The following is a 19,962-nucleotide window of genomic DNA, read 5'->3' as shown; positions in this document are numbered from 1 at the left end:
GCTCCGCTCGTTATTACACCATTGTAGAGGGGCTGCGCAGGTAGGAGGGTCCGACCAGCGGAGCTCTTTAGACCCGAGTGCTTCTCGCGGGGGAGCGGACGGCTTGTTCCTGGATCGATAGCGGAGTTAAACCGGTCCGAACCTCGCCGATCGCTCGGAGATGAGACGGAGACGTTGTCGTCGGGAGCGCTCCTCCACTCCGCCATGAAGACAGCTCCGTGTGCCTCCAGCTACCTGCAGCCCGCAGCTCGGTCCGCTTAAATCAGACCTCAGGTTGGTAAAGAAGCTCCGATTTGTTGTGGGCTTTCCCCAAACAATGAGCGCTCATTCGCTGCCTCTGCAGGATACACGCGAAATAAAACGCTGCGTAACGTGAACGCAGCTTCTAGTGCACGCGATCTGCTCCACACACACACGCACACATACATAATCCGTATTCTGTGGCACCTCAAATAATGAAATTACAGTTGAAGCTTTTTAAACAATGAGTGTATTTGGGGTATTCTTCAGTTATAACGCCACAGTAACCACGCTGTTTGCTGCCACTCACAGGCTGAAGGGACCTGATCTGCCCTGACTGACAGCTCAGGCATTTTCCTGGACCAGATGATATGAGAGGCTCCAGGAGGCACTGATGGAGCTCCAGGAGTTGGGCTGGCTGTGTCTGGTCTGCCTCTTCCTCGCCTCTTTGCTCATCGTGCTGGGATGGCTGATCCAGTACTCGCTGGCTGTGCTGCGGCTGTGGAGAGCCAGGAGGACGGCGAAGCGTGGCCGGACACCGGCGACCTGGCAGAGGCAGCTCTCCCTCTCGCAGCCCTGCCAGAGCCTGGCCAGAGGGGTGTGGGGCTTCCTGCTCCGGCTGCGCTCGGGCAGGGATGGAGGACCTGCATCCGAGGCCGGGGTCAAAGGCCTGTTGACCTCTCTGTTCTCCTTCAAGTCCTTCAGGGAGCACTGGCAGAGGACCTGGGTGAAGGCTCTGAACGAGCAAGCCTGCAGGCACGGGGTGAGTGGTGGACATCTTGACTCCGCCGATGCCAAGAGATGCGTCCCTCATCATATTGCAAATGAGAGCTGAATAAACATGATGGCCGTGTGTGGAAGAGTACGCCTAAGGTTACTCCACTAAGCAGGGGGCATAAATAGTTAAGCAGGAGGCAATACAGTCGGCGTGCCCATGTGGGCTGGAAGTGTGTGTAGGCAGGGAGGTGGAGGTGTAGGAGTAAGAGTGTTTCTAATCGGTAAGAGCATGTGGGGTGGGGGTGTGGGGGGGGGGGGGTGCAGAGCCTTGCATAACAGCTCTGAATCAATGCACAAAAGAGTAGTGAGGCAAGTCCAGTCAGCATTACACACAGTAACACCCACACCTTTTAAAAATAGACCAATACCCCGATGGATCGCGGGGAAACGAAAGTGTTTGATCACACGGGGAGTAAAAAGTGTTGTTGGACAAGACGGAACACTGAGGTTGTCTCACCTTCATAATCCCTCCTGTTAGTATGTGAGTGAGTTCTGGCTGCCACGCAGTTGCTGTTTTTTTTTAAGAGGTGAGTCACAGCAAGATCGCCCCAGTTTGAATCCAGGGGCTTTTCTATTTGGAGGCTGCATGTTCTCCCTGTGTGTTTGTGTGTTTGCCCCGTGATGCACGGGTTTACAATGTCCTGTTAGTTTGGACAGTAGTCCAGACAGGTCAAAGTCTGGCCCGAGGCCTGAGCTTCAGGCTTATCGTAAGTCGCTAAAGGTCTCTGCTTTTAAAAAATGTCCTTTGATCTTGTGAATCAAAAGTCTGCCACACACAGCGATGGATCCTCCACCCCCCACTTGTAAACTCGGCGTGCGCGCGGGATGAGAAGTTTAAAGGGGTCAATCCGCGCGGTGGACACATAGCACCAGATTGGGATTCATGAGGGGTCACGCCGCCTCTGTTGATCGAAGGCCTCCCCTTCAGATGTCTCAGTCAACACCGGGGGAACTATTTATTGAGTGACGGTGCAAAGTGACGAGCATCAGTCTGGTGAAAAATATGCAAAGAGACGGTTTGTCACACCCAGATGGAAATCTAAACAAACAACAGCAAATATTAGACAGCAGGGAAGCTCAGATATCACTTTCTTCCAAAACAATTGCTGAAACTGAACACAAATCTTACTGGAGCTCTCCAACACTTCTAGTTTTCAGTGTTCATATTTGAATGCATCGATCAGAAATGCTCTGCCTGGAACAAAGTCCTGCTTTCCCAGACTGACTCTGACGCTAAGATGAAGGCTGACGATCGTCTTCTGGGCTCCAGCTGGATCTCTGGGCTCCAGCTGGACTGCTGCAGAATGACTCGGCGTGATCCAGTGCCTCCACAGTGGTGTCGGTAAAGGAACAAAAACATCAAAAGCAGTTATTTCATGTTGATTCATGTGACGCCTCTCATTCTTTTAATGCCCTTTACACATTTCCTCTGTTTGCCACGTGTGTTTTGCGATGCAGCATTAAGCCCGGCGAGCTCTCGTGTCTGTCGTCATCTGGCCTCGTTTTATGCCACTAATGGGAGGTCACGGCAGCTTTTCTTTCTTTCTTTCTTTTTTTTTTTAAACACGTTCGTAGTAAATGGGAACGTGCCAGCGTCGTTATCTTACAATGGCCTGATTAGCTGATCCATTGTGACCTTTGTGTGCACTTAAAAACCTTGACTGTGGAGTTTCCTGGTGCCAAACACATTTTTTTCAGTTTCATACTTTTGTTTTCGGCTTTACACATATAAAAAAAAAAAAAATCACAATGCTGTTTGAGACCGTTAGGTTTATGGTTTCTTTTCCACTATCCTTGGTCGGTGATCCTTTAAATGGTTGGGATGCAGAGGAAGGTACAAACAAGTGTTTTGACGTATGCTAAATAAACAGAGTAGAAAAATGTAAGAATATTGAATGTCTTCATTTGGATTTGGCGTTTGTGGGATTGACGTTTCATCCCCATCCAAAGTGCCTCAGCTGGCTGCAAATGCGGCCATTGCCATGAAGGATTCATTTGCATAATGGCCAAAACCTCCACAGTTGTATAACAATGACGCTGACAATCAGTTTCATGCTCAAATTGCTGTGACCAGTAATTGCGATCAGCCATGTGTGGTTCTTCTCACAGAGGACTGAGGAATTGCCGCAAATCGCAGTATTGTGAGATTGGTAAAGATGCACTCAAGAGCCACTCCTCATTTCAGGGCCACGGCCGTTTTTCATTTCATATCAGTGTTTGTTGCAACTTTGCTCCTTATCGAGCTGTGATTGATTTGAGTTTAGTGTTCTTTCATTCACCAACGTGTCGGTGAAAAGCTGAATGTCATGACAGCCTTACGTGTGAAACACGCCACTATTTGTTTTTTTCCCGACCCATTCCATGTATGAGTCTGGTGTTGAGAACTTAAATCATCATTCGACTGCTGATCTCCTACGTCATTGGAAATATTCAATCAGCCTGATACTTTCATTCAATTTTCACGCCTGTTATTACATTATGTGAACAGGAATATGCTTCCCTACCAAAAAATAAAACCCAGTCCTCTGGAAGGATGTCAGCATTAGCACAGTAATGTCACATCTGCTGGTAAAGCGGATGTTATAGCACAGGAGAGCGACTGTCTGGCCGGGACTCTGCAGGCCAGTGACCGCTGTTTCGGTGATGTGCGAGGTTCTGATAGGGAGAAAGCCTGGAGGGGCTTTCAGAGTACATCTGTTGCCATCTCATGATGTCGTAATTTGCAGCTATTTCTCAGCCCTCTGTGGAAGCAGTGCACGGCTATTTGTGCACATGGTAATAAATGTACACATGAAACCGGTTTTATTCTTTTACCACCACGCTGGTTCCGGTTGTTACGCAAAGATCATACGAGCGACGAGTGATAAAACATTTCTCCACCGAGACACCCGCAGTCCAGGCAACTGCTTCAGCTTTCTGAGAAACGGGAACATGTTTTCGATGGTGATAAGATGTTCACCACAGACTATGCCTGTGACAGTGTCTGACTGAGACGGAGACCGGAACAGGCTGCTGGTGTCTGTTTGTCCACGTTGTGCTCAGTTTGTGACGACAGTGTGTGAACCATCGCTGCCCGAATTCACTCATCTCAATGGAATATCTGCGTGCTGAGCGATCTGTTAATCCAACATGTGTCTGGAGCACATGCGGGTCAATTCTGAAATGGTTAATGAACCTTTTAAACATGACAATTAGATAATATTCACAAGCATGGCTTATTAAATATACTTGCAAGATACAATCATAGAGCCATTCGAAGGGTGGAGGATGAGGACCGGAGACTTGGTTTGATTTGTTGCTTTGTCAACATCAACAGGTGCATCATATTGGACAGGAAGTGATAGTCGACGTTCTAAGTTGTGGATATCAGCTACTTTTCGGTGACATGAGAACCGACAGCTGCTATTATGGTTTCGACATCAGGCAAAACACGAGCTCCCCTGGAGGAACGCAGCAAGATGGAGATACAGCTTGAGTGTCATCATGTGAGGATTAGGATGCAAATCCTTTATAGCATTAAGCTAAGTACTTCTCCAGAAATTTAAGATCGGTGCTGGAAGAGGTGAAATTTACCCAAATAAAGGCAAACTGACTGAGCCCTTAAGAGGGAAGTGCGAGCAACAGAGAGTTTCCCTTTGCATAGAGCCCATGCCCTTCAGTCATGTCGTGGGTATTGTTGTTTTCTCCTTGAGATTCTAATTAACACACATGAAAGACTTGGGAAATGTAAAAGCTTGTGTTGTCAGGTTTTGTTTCTTTTGGCTAGACCAACAGTGTACCTATGAGCCTTGTGGAGTTTGCCTGGTTTTGTGACATTTCAAGGAGAAAGACAATTAATTGAGTGGGAGTGTGTATATGCTTATCGTGACCCTTGAACTAACAGGCAGTTTGCTTATCTAGCATGTAGACTTAAGGAATTATCTTACGCTGCCTGCAGAGCACAGTCCAAGTTTGTTTACTCGTATCAATGGCAGATTTACTGGCTCACATCTATTGGTGTGTTAGTTCTAAAATGAAGTGTGCTTAAGCACATTTGTCATGCATGGCTATCTATAGGTAATACTTTACACATTAAACATTTATTAACCTTTCCAGTACTGTGTGCACAGCGAGGAGTGACGAGTATAGTCTCACTTGGTCACACGAGTGTTTTGCCAAAGTATTATCAAAAGCTTAAGTCGCCTGTGTTAAGTACTTGTAGTTAGATCTGGTGGTGAGTCTCCAAAGAGCAGCAGTGGACAGTTAGACAGGAGGCAGTGACACAATCCTCATCGACAGAATCATCTAGAAGCAGTAATATATTTCCACATTCAAGACAGTTAAATTAAAATAGAAATGTTTATACGCTGGACATCAAATGTCCTCAGTGCACTGTCTGAAATTTAACCTGCATATCAACTAGTCTGACTCTGGTCGGAGGCTTATTAGAGAGCAAACTTCATGTCTGATGCGTTTATTTCACACAAAGCTGAAGTGTAACAGGGGCCATTAAAGGCTTTACCATGGGTTGTGCACAGTGACCTTCTGCTGTTTTGAAAATTTATTTGTCTTAGGAGAAACTGGGAGTTCGTCCAATCTCACCTGACTCATAAAAAGCCTGTAAAAGCTGGCATACATATGATGAAATACTAATTTGATCAAGAAGATACCTGGCAGACACTTCATCTGACACCTTTTTAAAATATCATATACTTACATACCTAGCATTAATTAAACGACTGTGCCACTTCCGGTAATAACATACCCATGAGCAGGGCATTTATCTGTGATTGAGTTTACAGGATTATCGTAAAGTGCTTTGTGTGTTACTTTATTATGTAATTTGCATATACCGTCCCTAAAGTATGATCAGTAATGAATTTGAATGTAATTTTGTCATCCTTCAGCTTTCACTTATCACCCGTCGTAATGTTGAAATTCCTTTTTTTTTTGCCTACTTTACAGGTCTGCTCACGGCTTCTTGTGCATTTCAATGTAACGGCACTAAAATAGATTGAGAAAGGTTTACTCGGAGTTTGGCAATGTTCCACAAGTGATTACAGAGACAACTGGCTCTTCTCGCATGATGCAGGAGAAAAAACTGACTGTGGAAGGCAGACTGCTGCAGTCTGCCCACGTGGCCTTTAAAGCCATTGTTTTTCATCCTGTGTTTCATCATTTTCATCGCTCTTTATTGCAAAACTTCTTTTTTTTTTTTTTTGGGCGTGAAATATATTAATTCCAGTCACTCTGTGTGTGTTTGATGTTCACACTGATGTGGAAAATCATGATGAGAATTTCAGGCCGCTGCCTTTGGCGACGTTCACACCTCTTAGTGTGAGAATGTAGTATTCACTGTCACGTCGTAACAATCGTAAACAGTGCTACGGGGTTGGTAGTTATTTATGAAGTTTGAATTAATCCGGAGGTCTCAATCTGATCTGCTGGTCGATGTTCAGTCGACTGCAGCAGACATTCGTGCTGCCCAGCTAATTTCTAGCGTTGCCAGACTGCCGCGTCCTGGTGGGAAAAAATGCTCTTGAGGGGCGATCGTGACCCCCGAAGTCCAGTAATCCGAACACTAAGACCAGACAATGATTCAGAGGGATGAATACAAGATGGGGGGGGGGGGGGGGGGGGGGGGGGGGTCTGAGGCTGTTACATCAACAAAAGCTAATGTTTTCTACTGACACATCATTGTTTAGATGCTCCGATGTGTTTGTAGTGGAATTACTTGATACAGACAAGACAAGAAGAAAAGTAATATAAAAGCTAATTTGTGTGTTTGTTATGTGGGCGGTTTGAACTCAACATGCTCAACAAACAGTGGTGCGCCAGAAGATTAAAGTCATAAGGTGCGTGTGTGTGTGTGTGTGTGTGTGTGTGTGTGTGTGTGTGTGTGTGTGTGTGTGTGTGTGTGTGTGTGTGTGTGTGTGTGTGTGTGTGTGTGTGTGTGTGTGTGTAAGACCCTGCTCCATTAACCATCTTTTGAAAAAATAACCTGATCCATTTTTAGCTGAAAACAACCACAATATGAAATAATTCTTTTCTCTTCAGTGTATAAAAAAATCTTTCAGTGAGACCGAACAGAGAGGTGGGGAGACTGATTTGGAAGTATTCTCCTTTGAGCTTTAACTGTTATCAAAACAATCACATCACCCTTGTTAGTTTGGACTTCTGCCTCACACCAAATATGGCCAGTTATGTCTTCTGTTACCCAACACTGTCAAAATACATCAGAATAGAGGATAATTATGCTTTCAGCTCTGGGAAAGACACTTGAGGTATTTTCAAGATATGTCCCGTCTGACAACAGCTTCAACCTAATATAGAGGATCAACCACGTGTGTCCATGTAGTCCACTGATGGACCCGAGGCTTCACTGCAGCTGCGTATGTGCACTGATGTTAACAAAAGTGATGTCTTGGTGCTGCATACGTGCACACTCATGACATGGCCAGATAACGTAACAGGGATTGCTTGGTGCAGTTTCAGTTGAACGTTATCAACGACGTCTGTCTTTTCGGTTTCATCCCGAATCGTTGAAGCAAGAGTAATCCCACTTCATGACTCAGTTGTTTATCCAGTGAAAGTGTCAGTCTGCTGGTGTATTACTGCATGTGCCTCTGGATGTAATCGTGCCTCAGAAGAAAAGGCTTGATATGGAGCTACTCACATGTCTCCGGGTGGATTAGTTGGTGGTGGAGGTTTGACGGACCGGACCGGTTGGTCTCACCGGCCTTGATCATAAAAGCACCAAAAGACTGCATCTGCAGCTGACAGAGGACGGTAGAGGAGGACTAAACAAGTGTGCATCTGCAGGAAAGGAAGCTCCCTGTCCATTCACAGTCCTCAATTATAAGAAGAGTGATGAATAGCTCGAGGACACAGTTCACTTCTTCGCTCTCCGAGCTGCTGGTAGATGATAAATGCCCCGCGATTATGCTCAAGTAGGTTCCTACTTACCGATGGGGGACATTAAGCACTCAGCACTCATTTGATATTATAGAGCAGGGAACTAACCTTTTCATTTCATCAGAAACAGCTGCTCATGCGATTCAACTTTTACAGCCAGTTTTACTCCGACGGCCAAATTTTATGACTTGATGAAATTTATATGGGAGGAATTCACTCGCAAAGTGGCTGCTTTGATTTCATATTTAAAAAGAGACAGAATAAGCATTTTTACATTCTCTTATAGTCAGATCATAAACACTCAATGCAGTGCTATACAAGAATATACAACCAATTGAAAAGATTGAAATACATTTAATCAAATACAATTATGAATGTTTAATGATATTATGGCAAAGAAGTTGAACAAGAGTCTGTTTTGTTATTATTTACTATAGGTTATACATTAATAATATCCATGAAAGTCTTCTTTCTATTACTGTTCTTCCCTCACTAATAAGAATACCTCCAAGTGCCCGCAACATGCTTTTAATAACCTTTAGTTTAAGTTTAAAAATCCTCTGAATGAGGCATCTCATTACATCTTAGACGGGCTTGTTCAGAATTTGATGACTCGACATTCTTAAACTTCATCCCAGCATGGATGCATCGAGACTGAAGGCTCTGTGAGGTTCAGTCAAACAACTGTGTTTAACGATTAAGACATAAAAATAGGAAAACTATAGAAATGTACTTTATAGCAAAACAACGAGAAAAAGTGAACAACCTCACAATAGAAAACATTTCAAAATGGACTAAAAAGTTCTTCCTTTAAAATGTATTTTGTTGTTACTTGAATGTTCGATATTATAACTAAGAGGAAATATGGGGAAATAAAAATGAGGGTCATCCAAAGCTAGAGGGGAAGTGTATTTCTGGTTGACCCACATGCTTTTTCGGAGGCGTTCATCCAGCTGGACCCGAAGGGGGCGACGCTGATTAAACCTGAAGTGACACTGTGGATGTCCTCAGGAACTGTCCCTCTCCAGAAATACTGTTCACACACATAGACTGGACAGCAGCGGCTCACAAGGACAAATCAGTGGCTACGCTAGTAGCGCTGGCCTCTCCATATCGGAATGAGCTCGGCTGCCTGTGAGGAGACGATACCCAACACCACTGCACCAAATCACTACCAGTAAAGCCAAAGGATGACAAATGTCTAAATGAACTCCAAAACTATAATGAGTCATTTAGAACGACGGATAACGACAATAGAACATCTTCCAAACATGCTTCTTCTTTACAACAGAATCTGCTATCAAACCATCATGGAGTGTAAAGCTCCAACATGAAGCAGTGGAAACATTAAATCAAACCAAACGTTGTTGTTATTTTGACAGAAAATCGCCTCCACACCTTGCGGCAGTACCGCCAGAGATCAGAAAACCTGTGACCCGACCTTCTCTCAGGCATGTTGGTTTGTGACTGACATATATTGGCAATCTTGTGCAGCTGCATTTCTGAAAGACTGTTGTCACTTTATATTTTTCTCATGTTTCTTCACATAACAAACGCCTGATTGCCAGTCTTGCTGTGGTGCCTTTCTGTAGCATTCACGACATTTCACGAGTATTTGTTGGTGGTGTGCTCTTTGGCTAGAATGGCTATCAACAGCAATAACATATCTTCCATTCATTGCATTTGAAAAGTGAGGGCCCTTCAATTGGGGAGCAGGCTGAAAAGTGTATCACAAACAGCATGAAATAATGCAATAAGCCATTTTACAGTGCACGCTCCAAACATAACAAAATCACTGTAAGCATAATTTCATCAACCCAGTTGATTTTAAAAGAGAAATATACAACCTTTACAACAAATAAGAGTAGAGACCCAACCAATTATGAGGATACTGTATAGGGGATATGATTTCCAAGCATAACCTTTAAAATAGGATTAGTTTTGAAGGGGCATAGTTGCATATCTACAAGTTACAAAAATGCAACAGCAAGTACATTTGTGTTATAAACTTGATGCCGCAGACAAAAACCCTGAAGCAGAAAAGTTGCTTCGCCAGGTTTTTTTTGTCATAATGCTGTGTTGCAGGAGTTCAAAGTGCATGTCAGGGTGTAGAGGTGAAGGCATAATATTGTATTCAGTGTTATTTGTGTGTACTTTCTAGACTATATAGTACAAATGAGTATAAGTCGCACCTGTAGAAAAAAGACATACCATTTTCTATGCACTGCACCTTCAAAATTGTGGTACCAATACTAACAGACATACAAAACAATAAAACAACAAGCAAAATTCCCAAAACTATAAAAACAATGTGACTTTCCAAGTCATTTCATTGATCAATTTTGCTTTGCAAAGAATGTTACTGGTGAGAGACAGACATTTGTGTGATAACTCTTGTGTTTTGTGGGTATTTGTGAAGCCTGACAATCTGAAATACTTCATATCATATTTGTTCTACATGTTGGATGCAATAAACGGTCAAGTGACCGAGTGGCTCTACAGGCTCCAGCCAAGCGAAGTAAACAGAGCCGTACGCTGTGGTCACATGACTGCAGTGTTGGTCCCGGGAACCTACGTCAGCCTGCAGCATTCTGCTTGGCTTCTGCCTGGGACACACACACACACACACACACACACACACACACACACACACACACACACACACACACACACACACACACACACACACACACACACACACACACACACACACACACAACACACACACACGTTTTGTACCCATTATTTTCCATTGACTTACATTAGAACATAATTTTGCACTGGGGTACTAGATTTTTGACTCAAAATGAGGGTGTGTAAACAGAAACCTTTATATACGCACTACAAAATGTGTGATATCATCCTCTGACCTCTGCCCCGCCCCCACTGTTGTGTTTGCTACTGATTGGACGCGGACCTAGTGGAACATATGCGCTGACAACAGGGGATTTGTTTTCTCTCTCGCGCGTCTCCCGAGCCCGTTAAAGTGGTCCAGTACAACAGATTCTCTGGCACAGGCAGGCGGTGAGAGTAGGCCACCGGTGTCTCCCCGCCTCGAGTGAATCTTTTCTTAAAACTGAGCTTCTGATTCCTTCTGCTTGGGGTGTCCTCCAAGTCTAACACTCACACAGGAAGAGCTGCCTCGCTGTGAACATGACTCAGCACTGACGGTTGCAGTTTTGATTTTGAGTCTAGTCTGGGACATGATGTTGTCTGAGCAGCCTCAACCATTTGCTGTTTGGCGAAAGGCAATCCATAACCTTTGCAACATTTCAAAATCTCTCTTTGCCAATCTTTGGTCAATCATATTTTTCGGTTAACATTTTTTGGGCCAGTATCTTCAGCCACATTCCATCTCGAGTCCACTGATTCGGTGCGCATAAACATTAGTTCAGTTAGTTTAATAATGGAGTGATTGTCCAGCCGCTCTGAGGCAGAACATTCTTCGATATCCATCCATCTATCCTTTTATTCTCCTGACTGCTTCGTTTGACTTGGGGTATTGGAGGGCTCAGGCTTCACAGAGCAAACGCAGAAAGAGACACAATCGCACATAACCAATTCACATAATAAATCTGCCTTTGGAATGTTTGAAGAAATCAGACTACTTGAACAAAAATAATTCCATGCTCACTCAGGAAGAGTATACAAACTCAATACAGAGAAGAGTCCCCGAGCCTGGAATCAAACTGGAGATCCTCTCACGGTGAGGAAAGGGTGAAGCAGTGGTTTTATCCACTGACTGATTAACACTCAGGATAATGTCTCATTGGTAACCAGCTACAGTCAAGGCTGCATCACTGCAGGGCAACATCTTTCATGTCGTCATCAAATGATTTTTTACTTTTATGTAACATTTAGGACTTTTTTTTTTTTTCTTTTTCTCTGTCCCTGCCAGAGCTCCATCCAGATCACGTTTGACAGCGGTCTCCAGTTAACTGCTGCCTCCGCAATAGACAGTGTGACCTGCACAGACCAGTCAACAAACCGGATGGTATGTAATCCCTGTGGCCTTCACTCCCGAGAGCCGGGTTAAACTCTGAAGCCGGCCCTCTAGGAAGTCTGCCAGTAAATTTTAATTGCTGCAACATGTGGTAAGTGACTGCCCTGCTCTTGCTTTGCAGGTTTTACACTGTAATTGTTGGGTGGACACAGTGACGTTTCCTGTGACAGTCACCCAGCAGTCACATGCTGCCGTTTCTATGGACACCTGTCAGATCGATATAGCACCTAGCTTGTGGAAGGTACCCAAAAAAAAAAAACAACACCTCAAGACAGAATTTTACACAAAATTCATGAAATCACCTTTTCCTGCCTTTTGTCATCAACTCTTTTGGATTCTGTATATTTCTTCATGACAGTCAAATGTTTGCTCCAAATGAATATATTTTCACACATAGACTCGTTATTTGAACAGTATGCCTGCTTACCAGCGTCCTGCATCGTACCGTGCTTTACATGTTGCTCTCAATCAGGTGGTGGTGTGCCTGGAGGAGGTGGAGGACGAGGGTCTCCTGATATCCTGGACTCTCCCCAAGCAGCTCTCATTTTCTCTGACCGTGTCTCCATGCAAGCTGCAGACACCGGTGAGGGCATCCGATACTGATATTACTCATGTGACATATCTGCATTCAGTAGAAGGTCTACTGTCAGAGACCCTTCAGTCTCGTAATGCGTTTTCCTTGTCACGCTTTCCGGCAGATTCGTTTCGTAAATCTCAGTCAGCATGTAGTGTTTCGCATGTGAGTCACTTTCACCCAATATGAGTCACGGAGGAAATGCCATTTGTGGATGTTACATAAATGTGCATGCCATTTCAAGCCTTTAATCTGAGGCAGTGACAGAGTTGAAAAAGAAACGTGTAGCGCCATGATTTATGGCGGCATGCCACGGTTGGTAGAGCCAACCTTCCGATTGCAGGTTGCTAGTTCCATTCCCATCTCCACCTGTCCACACACTGAAGTGTCCTTGCATAAGTCACTGAACCCCAAATTGCTCCCAACGCCTTGCTTGGCAACAGCCTCCATTGGTGATGGGTGAATGTGATTAACAACGTAAAGCTCACACAGTTGAATTGCCGAGTTGTTTTTCACTCCTGGAGAGAGCTCTGCAGGGATACTCTGTGAATTTTAAAACAAGAGCATGAAATTGAGCATATAATATTTTGGCTGGTCAAATGTAAGAAATATGTAAGAAATATTGGAGCAGTTCTTTTTGTGAAAAAAAACAAAACAAACCAACAACAGAAAAACATATTTTTTGTTCCTTTCCATTATAAAGAGATGATTCCCACAGTTTTAGTCTATAAGTTAGTTCAGTTCAAAGTGGATTTGCTCCACATCAGACACTAATTAGTTGCTGTTTTCTTCTCAGGGTGCTGAGGGTGAGCTGGACCTGGACATGATCAAGGGACTGATAGAGGATACTCTGTTCAACACTCAGCCAGCCATGGTCCTCAACCTCAAGAACTTTGCATCCAGTCCTTCGGTGAGAATTGTGCTGCTGCTGCTGCAGGCCGCTAAAAATCTCTCACACAAGCTTGATTTCTGAAGCAGTTTCACTGATGTAACTTGAAGCTGTGCGATAGTATTTTGTGCCGACATTGATTTTGCTGTAAAGCCCTGCACCCTTCTTTCTGGTACACTCCCAGGCCCCTATGGACCATCTCTCAGTGGGACTGAACTCTGTATCCCAGAGTGTCTTGGTGAGACGACTGCTCCTGCGGCAGCTCAGCGTGACCTTAAGCAAAGGTCAGACATCCTCCCTCAGCATCAGATCAGTTCCACCCAGCTTCCTGCTGACGAGCGAGGTCTGACTGTGTTGCTGTGCGCTGTGCAGGTCAGTGGTCTCGCTCAGGGGAGCTGTGCTGCGTCCTGAGTCTGGACCAACCAACCACAGAGAGGACCACCCGCTTCCTGCCTGTGCCCAGTAACTCCAGCATCGCACTCGAATGGAGTGAAGAAATTTCTCTGTAAGAAGTCATTTGTACGCTGTAATGATTGTGCTCATGTACACCTACATTTATGTCTAGTTTAAAAGGCCCTGAATTGTTTTTGAGTTTGTGGCATTGAATGAAGAATCAAAGAAAAATCTGACTTTTCTTTACTGTTACTTAGCTGCAACTGTCATACCTGTTATATTTAAAAGTGTTCAGTATAGTCTAGTTTACTATTCTAATTGGATGTAGATGTGAAAAATAAATATTTTCTTAGTTTTTGACTCGACTTTTTCCTGTTTGATCACATTTTGAGAATTGTTTGTATTGTTCATTTGAAGCATATAAGTATTATATCTGGAGCTTAAAATGTATAAGCTGCAGTAGTCCAATTAATGTTAAGTTCATAATTAATCATTGCACTGTGGCTTTCATTGTAATTCTTACGCAATTGTTTATGTGTGTTAAAGGGAACTGGGCCCGGGGACCAAAGAGCTCAGAATAAGACTGCTGGAGCGGAGCGGCAAACGGGAACGTAAGCCAGAGCTCAATACCAATTTACTGCTGGCTGCTGTTCAGAAACCTGATCAGCAGAAATGTTTAGACCGCTTAAGCAAAATCACTGATGCCTAAAATGCTTTGCTGGCAGACTCTCTTGCATTTTGGGACGTATTAAAATTTCGAGAGATTCTCCGAAAGACAGTAAAATACTACTTTCACTCTTTATGTTCAATTACATAAAATGTTTCTTTTTTTCTGTGACATCTCGTTAGAATTTCTGCCTGGTCATGCCTCCATTGCCTTGGACCTCCAGTGCAAAGCTCCCACTGGACAGCACATATTAACAATAAGTCCTGGGCATGGCTTGGCGCCGAACGCCACCGTCACTGCTGAGGTGAGTGAGCAAATGAGAAAAGGAAGGAATTTCGTGTTGACAAAAGGTTTTGTAAGAACTTGGACGTGGTCTACAACTCAGGGGAAATGTACGAGTTGTTGATAAAGTGTAGGTTATTATGCTACAGCTTTAGAAGTCCAGTCCAATTGAGATTAGAGTTGGCTTGTAAATGACAACCTGAGCTAAAATGAGTTTGACACCCTTGCTTTAAAGCATACAGTTACGTCACATTTTATTATCTAACATCAAGCAAGCTGGAATTTCACAAAGGTTCACAACAAAAGGAGAGCGCCAGAGAGTTGTGTAACAGCTGGTACAGAGCTCGCTGTCACAGGGGTAACAGTTTTCATTTCAGCAGCATGACTTGTTGACTTCTCAAGTCTTGCGATCCACATTCAAAGTAGGCGGAAACATCTGCACCATCTTTTGCAGGGTAACATTTTCACATGGGTACATTCTGTTCTCAAACAAAAGATGCATAAAAAGCCCCGCAGGATGCAAGATAAAGCTGCTTGCTCCCCGCCTGCAACTTGTCATACAAACTGATTAGTCTTTTTTTTTTTTTTTTTTAAAGCCCTGCAGGGCCAAATGTCAGTTAAAATGAAGCAGCAATCTCTTTTCTAAAGTGCCGTCTATTTTAATGCAGTTGCCATCCCCTCTAGACATTTTGTGTGACTTCATGCTATGATCTGTTTTCTTTCTGCACTTGCAGCTGCTCTATCTGGAAACCGAGGAGCCTCGCAGTGTCCACAATACGGTGCCACTCCGTTCCTCACTAACCCCCACCAAGAAAGTTGATGTGGACCGAACCATCATGCCAGATGGAACCATTGTCACAACAGTTACAACTGTCCAGTCTCGACTTAAACTTGATCGCAGTCCAGGTAAAGTGGACAGACGGAAGCATTTCTGTGCACCGGGGGAGGAAAGGGAAGTATGAGTGATCATTTCGATAATGATAGCGATCACATAATTGACTATGATGTCTTCCAGGCGAGTCCCCTTTGCGGTCCCCGTCCAAAGTGGAGGTGACAGAGAAGAAACCCACCATCCTGTCTGACGGCAGAGGCGGCAGCAGCCCCAACCCCAGCAGTGAGTCCTACGCCAAAACCCGGGCCTCGTTTTACATAACAGATGCAAAGCAGGAAAATCAGTAAGCAGCAGTGAAACACGAGTTGAGAGGAAGGTCACTTTCCAGCACCCATCATGTACATTATGTGCAGGTGCTTCTGTTCAAACACTTCACATGGCAGGTACGTGCTGGAGAACCACTTTTGGCAAGGCACTGTACAAAACGAGTATGACAAACAAGGCTGACGTTGTATTTTTTAAATTGTGTTATTTGGTCAGTATTGTGCACTTGCATATCAGTGGATATATTCCAGTTTACTAGTATAGTGCTGATTTACATATTTGTGTTTTTGTTGCTCAGAGTGCAGTCGCCTTTCTAATGGCCTAGATCCTGTTGCAGAGACCGCCATCCGGCAGCTGACAGAGTCTGCGTCCAAAGCAGCACGAAAGACACCAACAAAACGAAGCACACTGATCATCTCAGGAGTGTCCAAGGTCAGAAATAGCTAATTGTTTGAGACACTTTGTGCCATCACTGGTTAAAGAATACAGAGAGAATTGTCACAGCAAGAGACACCCTGGTCTGATTCTGGACTCAGGGGCCTTTTTATGTGGAGTTTGCATGGTCTCTCCTCACTTACTATATGGCCAGTAAGATGTAGGTCACATCCTTTTATCAGCAAAGTGGACTGTATGAACTTTTACCTGCAGTGTCAAACTCAGTATCACGAAGCCAAGCAAAGTGAGTGTAAGCTAAATTTAGTGCACAGCTACACCCCCCCAGCGTTGAACTACTTTGTCAAGGATAGAGAGCCTTATGACCTGATTCCTGCAGGCACATTTGTAGAAACATCCATCCTCTATACGGATTCATCCAACTCAGGTTCAGAGGATGTTGGAGCTGATCCGAGTTGACAAGAGGTGAAGGCAGATTGGACCCTAGACAAGCTGCCGGTCTATTCCAAAATCCACGCGCACAAAACTTAGACAGCAATGCCTTTTGATGGTGGGTAGGAAAAGGGGAATAACCCAAAGAAAACCCACTGAAAACATGTAAACTACACAAAAAGGCCCTCAAAGCCTGGAATTGAAGCAGGGATTTCCTTACTGTGCTCCATCTTCAGTGCAAATCAATGTACATGAAACACAAATCAGTTCGGATACTTAATTTACTGAAACTGAAAGTAGGCTGTGACACTAGAAGTAAAGTGTACCTGTGCCTGATTTTGACGCTCCTCAGGTTCCGCTCTCAGAGGATAACTGTGCTTTATCAAGCGGCTACGCCGCAGCCATGGATGCAGCAATGCACGGCAACCATTACGGTGCGGGGCATCACCAGGATCCAGATGAAACGACACCGTCTGATGTGTCCGAGCGCCCGTCTGTGGATGATGTGGAGTCGGACACCGGCTCCACTGGTGCTTTGGAAACACGCAGCCTCAAGGACCATAAAGGTAGCGCTGTGCTGCTCGTTGTTTAATATTTAGACTGTAAAATATTCATTAGCCCTGATTATGAATATTTCAGAACAGTTTATATTTTAAAATTATTCTATTCAGGATTTTTTTTTTTTTTGCTAAATGTTCAGTTATATGGACCTTTTTAGTCACTGAAATAAAAAAAAAGTCAAAAAAATAACATTGCTAAAAGAAGATTTTATTATTTATGATATTGTAATCTAAGGTTTTATTCTTGCACTTTAAAATTGCTCTAAGTATAAGACGGGCATACAAATAATACAGCTTCATATAATTCACTGGCAGATGTACAAACTATTTGGGATCTGTTACTGCTCTCTGGTGGCCAAACTGCAGCAGGAGGGAATTTATAAATTGAATTATTCCATTTGATAAGGAGCTTTTCATCAAATTATTCAATTATTTCATAAGACTGGTGGATCTATTGATGCTGAGTGTTTTTCTGTATTTTCCAGCAGTCAGAACTCTGCACACATGAACTGCCAGTTTAATGCTGTGGTGTATTGTGAACTCTGATGTATGTAATCTGTTTCCTGCAGTGGGTTTCCTTCAGAGCGGGACCAAGCTGCTGTTCCGCAGAAGACACAGAGAGAAGGAATCCTGTCTCAGTCAGTCTCATGAAGACATCTCCAACATGGGAAATAACTTCTCTCCTGCTGCTAACAGCAACCGCAAAAAGTCTGGCAGCTTCTCCCGACGTCTCATCAAACGCTTCTCTTTTCGCTCATCAGGCAAATCAAAAGGCAAAACTGCTGCGAGCAATGGAGGAGCAAGCTCACTGGATAACTGAATTTCACACAAAAAATGGCACGCTGGCTTATCAGCATTGTCGAAACGCCAATGCCTGTTTTAATTTGTGTGAGGAGAACTGAAGCAGGTACCCCAGGCTGGATGTCGCCTGTACATCTGGATGAGAGGAGACCTCTGGCAGGGCTCCACTCTGGAGGACTAATATTGCACATTTAGGACAAAATCATGTTTAATAACATCACTGAATCTTAAACATGATCCTAAAACACTTTGAGGAAAAACATGCTGCTCGATTGGGGGAAACAGAAAACTACAATGAAAGGTTTTGTGGCCTGATTGAACACAAACTATTGTGGGTTTGTTCAGTTGAGTTAATGGTGATAGAAATGCTCTTTTTTTTTGATAATGTAAAATAACAATATATTGCTCTTGGTTGCACTTTGAACTCTAATTTTTTTTAATATATATATATAATACATTACATTTTGTTTATTGTACAAATCTAATTTATTATGTGGGACTCATGACACAAGTGCTATTTATTTTAGCCCTAAAATCTAGTTATCATAGCTGCATAAAATACTGTAAAATAGAGACATTTTTGTGTGTTTCTCCATGCAAATGTACTTTAAACAGACAATTTAAGTAATTTAACAATAATCTGAATTAATCTAGCAGTAATGTCCATTCATGATTACTCATATGTTGGGTTTAGAAACTTGATTAATGGTATGTCTGATGTAAAAAGCAGAAATGATGGTATATTTATTGTATTTTTTATTCTATAAGTTACATTATGTAAAATATGATAACTTTGCTTTTGAAACTTCAACCAGCCAGCATCAGGCAGCCTTTAAAAGCAGGGTAATGAGTTTAAACAGTTTAAATTCTGACAGTGATCAGGTATTGCTTTCTTCCTGGCTCTGGTTCATGCTCACTAACACTCCTCTGGACTTTGATATAGTGATTGCCATCATTGCTGTACAGCAGGATTCACCATATTGTCCTAAATGCCTTGCTAAAGTCACAGGCAAATATGTTTTGCAGAAATTCTTGCCATGCACCAAATAATTTCATAACATCAATAATAAATGTACGCTGTATTAACATTAGAAGCACTTTTCAAATCCAACGTTTTTAAGTAATTGTAGGTCTCACATGATTAACTGAAACGCAACATTTTTACAGTTTGGACAAAAAATAGAATCTTGGTGTGTCTCAAAGAAGTGTTTAGGTGTTGCGTTCAGAGGGGTGGGGTGGACGTGCCGCACTCAGGGCTAAAAGTAAATTGCATTTAGCAACAAATCAAAACCTTCGAAAGCAAGGACAACCGGTATGTAAAAATGTACATACATTTTTTGCCATTTGTTTATTTGTCTGAGAACATAACATTTTTAAAATAAATACATCAATGATAAAACTTTTGAATAACCAAATGACATGTCATGATTTCTAATTTATTCCAATTATTTGCACCAATGTAAAGACATGAATTAAACGAAATTGCAGGGATGGAGTCAAATATATGTTATGTGCTTTACATAACTTTCATAAATTCAATATGCTGAACAAAAGAGCAAAGCCACTTTAGCAAAAAAAAAAAAAAAGGAAAAGAAAATATACCTATGTGGCTGTAATGTGAAACAGAAAATGCTGCACATTCTAAGATGATGTATGAATTCTGATGTTATATTTTAAATATTTAATTTATTGCAAATAAATTATTTTTGAAACATCACACAGCTTGTTTTTCTTTTTTGCCTGTTTTCACTCTTTCACATAGTAATGACAAGATACTTTTAGTTTTTTAAAAAACAATGGCCTGCATGATTAGTTGTTTCTTTTTATTTGTCTCATTCAGTTGTATAAATATAATTACAGGATAGCTTTACACAAAAGGCATATTCTAAAGAGAACGGTGG

The 19,962-nt window shown here is 42.9% G+C and overlaps 1 protein-coding gene across 2 annotated transcripts; it reads left to right on the top strand.

Annotated features, from left to right (window-relative positions):
• Positions 1 to 18,483, top strand: c2cd2l (c2cd2 like). 2 transcript variants are annotated; one of them, XM_080482471.1, is made up of 15 exons: positions 1 to 273; positions 553 to 1,003; positions 11,810 to 11,905; positions 12,036 to 12,155; positions 12,387 to 12,497; positions 13,285 to 13,398; positions 13,562 to 13,661; positions 13,750 to 13,882; positions 14,317 to 14,381; positions 14,620 to 14,741; positions 15,454 to 15,625; positions 15,735 to 15,833; positions 16,213 to 16,307; positions 17,053 to 17,266; positions 17,830 to 18,483. In XM_080482471.1, exons 2-15 carry the CDS (start codon positions 635 to 637, stop codon positions 18,078 to 18,080), a joined length of 2,061 nt encoding a protein of 686 aa, XP_080338597.1. In that variant the 5' UTR covers positions 1 to 273; positions 553 to 634; the 3' UTR covers positions 18,081 to 18,483. The 2 variants fall into 2 exon arrangements, with proteins under 2 accessions (XP_080338597.1, XP_080338596.1); XM_080482470.1 differs by having other exon boundaries at positions 16,174 to 16,307.
• Positions 18,484 to 19,962: the final 1,479 nt, after the last annotated feature.

The sequence above is a fragment of the Lipophrys pholis genome (genome assembly GCF_963383615.2).
Source record: "Lipophrys pholis genome assembly, chromosome: 16".
Lineage (NCBI taxonomy): Eukaryota > Metazoa > Chordata > Actinopteri > Blenniiformes > Blenniidae > Lipophrys > Lipophrys pholis.
Note: the sequence above shows the minus strand (reverse complement) of the source record. Positions and strands in the feature narration are given on the sequence as shown.